Source organism: Hippichthys cyanospilos, chromosome 7, assembly GCF_059441005.1.
Source record: "Hippichthys cyanospilos isolate Australia breed blue-spotted pipefish chromosome 7, RoL_Hcya_1.0, whole genome shotgun sequence".
NCBI lineage: Eukaryota > Metazoa > Chordata > Actinopteri > Syngnathiformes > Syngnathidae > Hippichthys > Hippichthys cyanospilos.
The window spans coordinates 22,159,794-22,167,118 of NC_142375.1; the positions used below are offsets into that span (position 1 = coordinate 22,159,794).

Consider the following 7,325-nt stretch of genomic DNA (forward strand, 5'->3'; position numbering starts at 1 on the left):
AAGGTTGGGAGCGCAACGGTTTGGTCAAATTGTCGTGCGCATGCGCAACCCCCCCCCCCCCCCCCCCCTCCACCCCCCTCCCGCGGCGCCAACGATGCGGCGCCTAATGAAGAATAATAAATCATGAAAAAAGTGTGTGTGTGTGTGTGTGTGTGAGGCGGGGGGGGGGGCAGGTGCGTGTATGCGTTGTGTGTGTGATGGAGAGAGAGAGAGAGTGTGTGTGAGAGGGAGAAAAAGGGGGCGGGGAGCAAGGAGTGAGTCTGTCCTCCGCCTCAGAGCGTCGCCACTCGGAGTCCCAGCAGCATTCGGCATCGCGGCGGAGCCTCGGAACCGAACCTGAGCACCTGGAAACTTTTCATTCAATTAAAAAATCATCCTGCCTGCTTTTTTTTATCCACACCGTTCCGTCAACAAGGACGCATCCAAGCCGGTTATTTTATTTTTTCCAGATTATTTCTGGGGGATTTTTTTTTTTTTTTGCTCATGGAAAAACCAGCGTTCGACGTGTGATAACTTTTTTTTTTCCCTCCCGCATTGATCGAAATCCCAAGAAAGACGAAGAGGCGGAGTCATCCCTTTTTCCCCCCTCTTGATTTTTTTTTTCTTTTTTTTTCGTTAAAAAGGAGCGCACGGCCGCTCGCTCGGACCCGCCGCCAAAATGATGATGATGTCCCTGAGCAGCAAGCAGCCCTTCTCCGCCATGGCGCACGCCAGCCTGGCCGAAGCCAAATATTCGTCGCTGCACTCGGTCGTGGCCAGCAGCAACAACAACTCCTCGTCTTCACCTTCGTCGTCCACCTCCAACTCGGTGTCCTCGTCCTCGGCGTCTTCGTCCTCCTCGGCGGCCTCGTGCGCCTCCTCCCGCCACAGCAGCATCATCAGCACCAGTTCGGAGGCGATGCGGCGCGCCTGCTTGCCCACACCGCCGGTACGTATATCGCCGACGGATTGGTCACATTTCCCGAGAAAATCGCTAGATTTGACCAACAGGTTTGGCGACGAGAATTTTCAACCGATCTCGCGTGGGTAACAATTATTTGATCGGTATTAATACATAAAATAGAGGGACATGCTTCGGTTAGGCTTCAGAAGTTTACGATAAATATAAAGATATATACGAAACAATTAGACGTCGTATACACATTTTTTTCGCCCTCATCCCCTCAAAAAAAGTAATTCACTTGTCACCCAATCACAATTTACTGTTTTCGATATAGCGTATGTTATTGGAGAGAAAATGCAGTGGAGCGGAATCGAAGCGGGAAAAAAAATCGCCTAAACGGATTCATATTGCATAGGAGAGGAAAGGAACCGGTGAAAATTGGCGAAAATGTCAAAGGCGGTGAAATCAGACCGGAATCGTCCAAAACGTATGCGTTCCAGCAATTGATTTTTATTTATTATTTGAAAGCGTATTACCTCGGCGGAGCGTTTCAACTCTCGCACCCCTCCTTCCTTTTAATGAATTTTTATGACCTTGTTTTTTTTTTTTTTTTTTTTTTGGGGTGGAAATGTTCTAAACGCGAGTGGAAGAAGGGGGTTGCCAATTCCCAGCTGACAAGAGCCGTCATGCGCGCGTTCCATTTGCAACCGCAGAGCAATATATTCGGCGGCTTGGACGAGAGTCTTCTGGCCCGGGCTGAGGCGCTGGCCGCGGTGGACATCGTCGCGCAGAGCAAGAACCTGCACCACCACCATCACCACCACCCGCCGCCGCACCACAGCCCCTTCAAGCCGGACGCCACCTACCACACCATGAACACGCTCCCGTGCACGTCGTCGTCGTCCTCGTCCGCCTCGGCGGTGCCCATCTCGCACCCGTCCGCGCTGGGCGGCGGCGGAGGAGGAGGAGGAGGAGGGGGAGGAGGCGGCGGCGGAGGAGGAGGAGGGGCGGGAGGCGGCGGCAGCGGCCACCACCACCATCACCACCACCACCACCACCACCACCAGCCGCACCAGGCGCTGGAGGGCGACCTCCTGGAGCACATCACCCCGGGCCTGGCGCTGGGGGCCATGGCGGGCCCGGACGGCTCGGTGGTGTCCACGCCGGGCCACATGGCCGGCATGAACCACATGCACCAGGCGGCGCTGAGCATGGCGCACGCGCACGCGCACGGGCTCCCCCCTCACATGGGCATGAGCGACGTGGACGCCGACCCGCGCGACCTGGAGGCCTTCGCCGAGCGCTTCAAGCAGCGGCGCATCAAGCTGGGCGTGACGCAGGCCGACGTGGGCTCGGCGCTGGCCTCGCTCAAGATCCCCGGCGTGGGCTCGCTCAGCCAGAGCACCATCTGCAGGTTCGAGTCCCTCACGCTGTCGCACAACAACATGATCGCGCTCAAGCCCATCCTGCAGGCGTGGCTGGAGGAGGCCGAGAAGTCGCACCGCGAGAAGCTCAGCAAGCCCGAGCTCTTCAACGGCGCCGAGAAGAAGCGCAAGCGCACGTCCATCGCCGCGCCGGAGAAGCGCTCGCTCGAGGCCTACTTCGCCATCCAGCCCAGGCCCTCGTCCGAGAAGATCGCCGCCATCGCCGAGAAGCTGGACCTCAAGAAGAACGTGGTGCGCGTCTGGTTTTGCAACCAGCGGCAGAAACAGAAACGGATGAAGTACTCGGCCTGCGTTTGAACCCTCGAAACGCGCACGCGCGCGCGCGCTCCTTTCCCCTTTCTTTGTGCATAAAAAAAAGCCCGCACGTGGAGTAAGATAAAGACTTTTTTTCAATCTCACACACGCGAAAAGATCCGAGAGCACTTGCTGTATTTTAGTCATTGCAGGGTCAGCGAGCGGAGATGTAAAAAAACAAACAAAAAAAAAAACTGCCAAATATTTCCCTCTTTGTAAATGCATCTTCGTTTTTTTTTTGTGTCTGAACGTGCAATTTATTCGTAACTTGCTTTCTTTTGAATGCTTGAGAAAAACTCATCAGGGATCAGCGAGATTTTATCAAATCGTTTCAAATGATTTTGTCCCAATCCGGCGAGGGCTTGCTCCTTATGAACTATTTATGGAGTGAGGTTATGTTTACTTCATTACATATTTATTGGGATACCCCCCCCCCCCCCCCCCCCGCCACCCCACTCACACCACTCCCCCTTTTTTCATCTTGCTGTTGTTTTTCAACAACGCCCCCCCCCCCCCCGAACATTAATGGTGGTACAATCGATATAAATATAAATACATAGATATTATTTCCTTCCCCCGCTTATTTATTTGTAAAAAAATATATATATACGTCGTTTTGCTTGTACGAATCACCTCGTTTGATTAAATTCCATTGATCGCGAAATGTAAATAATGTCATCGATTGCACATTTATTCTATATTCCTACAGGGTTTTAATTTCTGTATTTGCTGTTTTAGCTGAGGTATTTTCTGTATGATGTATGTTTATTGATTTCAAACGGACACTGGTTAAACTATTGAGTTTTTTTACCTCTCATAATTTATTCATGGAATTTGATTTAACAGTTGCAATGTGTGCTTCATTAAAAGAAAAAAAAAACTTTGTCATTTGGACGGAAAAATACACAGACGTGCTAATGTTATTTTCTATTTATCCATTGGTCTGCTTATTTATTGATGAGGTAGGAGGGCAAAACGTTTTACGGCAACACAGCAGTGTGTGCATGCACAACTCCGAATATCAAATAAATAAATACAGAATTGGGCTCCCGAGCTTACGCTGCCATTTTTGTTATTAAAATGCAGCTTGGGTTATATGACTGTGGGAAAAAAAAAAAGTACTATGGTTGTGTGATAGTCACGTGACTGGCGGCTGCTTACCTGAGAGCAAATGCTAATATTCTATTAGAGGCTTAATCAGGGACTCTATGGAGGCCTGGAAGGCTCCCTGGAGCGATTGGGGGGGGGGGGGGGGGGGGGGATTGGGGGGGTTGCCAGATGTCAGCCCGCCAGAAAAACAGCTCGCCTGCCAACCCCCCCCCCCCCCTTTTTTTTTTCCCTCTCCAAAACCAACCTTTCTCGGTTTAATTCAAACCTTTGAAGGGATATACATGAAGATTAGAAAACGAGTTTCAAAATACGGAGGGCGAGTGAACCGGTAGTCCCAAAAAAAAAAAAAAAAAAAAAAAAAAAGCCACGAGGACCACTTGGCATGGTCACAAAATTAGGAACACCCGTGCACCGGAAGAAGGCACAATATTCGAAACGTTCAAAGGGCTCGAGTGATGCACTTCAAGATATAATATTTGCTATGCTTGCAAAAGTTACTGTCATTTGGTGTATTTTGAAGGCATTATTTTTGCACAGATTTGCACGGTTGCCATGCAGTCAGCTTTACGTTAATTCACCGGAAATGGATTTTTACTGACACTTTCTAAATCGTTTGTGCTGTCAGCGTTCGTGCATTTTCATCGATATATGCACACCTCGATTTCTCATTTGAGATATTTTACGAAAGTTAGTTATTTTATTTATTTTTTTAGTGAGATAAAAAATTCTTATGCGCAGTATGGGAACAGATTTTAGCGTAACAAGCTCAACAGCATTTCATCAAAAAAAATCTTGAAGGGACATTTTGTTGGTAGCCAATTTATATCTTTACAAAAGTACACACTTAGTGAAACTATCATTTTTTTTTTTTTTACATTTAAGAATTTTTAACCATGCATTTGGCGCCAAATTATCAAAAATAATCATTGAATAAATAATCAATCTAATCATGATCAAAATCCAACCATTTACAAATAGGGATATAAAATATATATTTAAAAACTCATTTAAAAATGCACTTTGTGGGGAATGCAGCATTCTTGACTCCGGATCATTGTCGAAAAGTCTCATTTATAATGACGATACACAATTAGGCAAACGATGTATGATAAACACGAACTAAAATAAAACATAAGACATTAGCATCAAATGTTGACTTTTTAAAACACTTGTTTTACATTTAAGACCATTTAAAACACTCGAAATGCATTTTTGGAGAATGACACACAGCGAACCTTTAGGATCACTGCCCAAGTCTAAATAAAAATGATTATATGCTTTTTAGACTGATGAACGCTGCATCAAATCTTTGCATTTTAAAGCATTCGAGACGTTTGATTTTTTGGGGGGCAAATTTGGACAGGTGTGGAATTCAATTCTTTCCACAACTGTATCATGCACGCTCATAATATGGTATCTGCGGAAAATTCAGCATTTTAAAAATAAATTGGGGTTTCATGTGTTTAATGTGTTATATTTAGTTTATTCACAACAAAACAACAAAACCTATATTAAAAAATAACGAATGTTTTCAACATTTTGCAACGTCACATCCTGTTGTCGCATCTCAATGAATTTGAACCAAAAACAACATTATTGAATTCATTATTATTATTATTATTATTACGATCTTGGAAAAGGCAAAATTAGACGCTGACAAATTGAGAGTTGACATCAACAAGCTCTTTGTTAGCCTGACAGCCATCAATTCAATGATGCTCCACCCCCCCCCCCCCCCAAAAAAAAAAAAAAAAAAAAAAACGAGCCATTCACTTAGTACGCTAATAAGGGCGGAATTATTAAATTACACATGGAATTATGAAAAGAAGATCATTATGAAGCGCCACTTAAGGAGTCATTAGCTGCCGCGGTTAATTACTGCTGGTCAGGGAGGGCTGTGGAATGTGCGTGTGCGTGCGCGTGCGTGTGTGTGCGCGCGAGAAAGTGGGTCTCATCGGGACGTGAAATTAACAATGATGACAAGCTGCACACGTGCTGCTTTGGCGACCACGTGAGGGCCAGGAATCGATGACACACGCTTACGCATACACACGCACGCGCGCGCGCACTTTCTCTGATAACATTGAGAAGACAAAAAAAAAAAAGAGAGGGAGAAGAAAAAAGAAAAAAAATGTTCAAATTAGACTTTTATTGAAAGAAAACATCCCAAATGCTGCAACCCCCGATATTCGCAGGAGATAGAGACGGACCGGTCCGCGAATAGCGAAAATTCGTTGAATGGGAAAGGGAGTATAAATTATTAAATACATATTCTATGTACATTTTCATTGATAAAGAAAACACTGCGCCATTTCCTGAAAACCTGAAAAACATGTTGCATTGTTGTACTAAAAGAAGACAAATTATTGATGTTTTACTTTAGTGATATTACAATTTCTTACAAAATTATACATGTAAATGACATATTGTTCCCAGCCTTCCTTACCATTAAATCCAATAACTGACAACAATCATTTTTTTTTTTTTGCTCTCTAATGCAAAAATGTTGTGGAATTTCTCTCACTCTCTAGATAACTGTCACACACACACACACACACACACACACACACACACATTTACACACACACAGTAGGTCATCAAATAAACAATAGCACAACTCACATATTTATCAAAGCGCGGAAGTATTTGGACAGCTAGGAATTTTTACACATTTTTTTTTAAAACTTTTTTCAATACTTATCAATCTTAATATCAAAACAATGAGTCAATTTTGGGCTTTAATTGAAGAACCATCCACACTGTAATGACATTTACATTCAGCCTTTTTATCACTGGACGTTCATCTCCATTTAAAAAAAATATATAATCTTTATGTCAAAACAAATCAATCACGTGAGGCAGTATTCTCACACACAGATGACATGAGGAGAAAAAAATATTGATTTTTTTTTTCCTCTGACACGTGAAAAGCGATTTCATTTGAACGCATGCGCACATCACGCATACGTCGAAAACGTAACGCAGGAAATAAAAAAAATAAACCACAAAGGGAAGAAGCCACGTTTCCTTTGGTCATAATTACTTTATTTTGATTTTTTTTTTTTGGCCACAGTATACCCTCTTTTTTTCTCTCTCTCTCTCTCTCTCACACACACACACACACACACACACACACACGCACACACACACAGGGGCTAGTGATGAAATTTTAATGAAGTCAGGGACTGTCGGAGCTCCGCCTGGGGAGCCACGAGTGGAATATTTTAACTGTACATTTACGCCAAGTGTCTGCCTTAAAAAAAAGAAGAAGAAGAAAGGAGCCGTCACACGAATTAGACGTCACATCAAAACAAAATGTGATTTGTCAACGAGAACACGTGGCCGATGAAGATAACTTTTTTGTGGTAAACGATAAATTATAACGGTTAATATTAATGTATCAGTTTTTTTGACCAACACACAAATCGGCGATGAAACTGTAAAACAAACAAAAGATCAATTTTTTTTATTTCGAAAATCACTATCATGAAATTAAATGCAGATTTCGCGCGTTTACAAAGAGAAGCTAAAGGCTTTATTTTTTGAAAATTCGTTAACTGACGGTTTTTTAAAATAAAACATCTATTTTGATT

At 44.1% G+C, this 7,325-nt stretch overlaps 1 protein-coding gene across 1 annotated transcript; it reads left to right on the forward strand.

The window, feature by feature from the left end:
* The first annotated feature begins 273 nt into the window (after positions 1-273).
* Positions 274-3,675, forward strand: pou4f2 (POU class 4 homeobox 2). Its single transcript, XM_088420366.1, has 2 exons — positions 274-928; positions 1,597-3,675. The coding sequence occupies exons 1-2, from the start codon at positions 659-661 to the stop codon at positions 2,623-2,625; spliced, it is 1,299 nt and encodes a 432-aa protein (XP_088276492.1). The 5' UTR covers positions 274-658; the 3' UTR covers positions 2,626-3,675.
* The last annotated feature ends 3,650 nt before the right edge of the window (positions 3,676-7,325 follow it).

What these genes read in the sequence shown, in the direction of transcription:
- pou4f2 (XM_088420366.1), top strand. Translation starts at nt 659, where the DNA reads ATGATGATGATGTCCCTGAGCAGCAAGCAGCCCTTCTCCGCCATGGCG. An exon ending in CCTGCTTGCCCACACCGCCG is followed by an intron (nt 929 to 1,596) that starts GTACGTATATCG and finishes TTGCAACCGCAG; the next exon opens with AGCAATATATTCGGCGGCTT.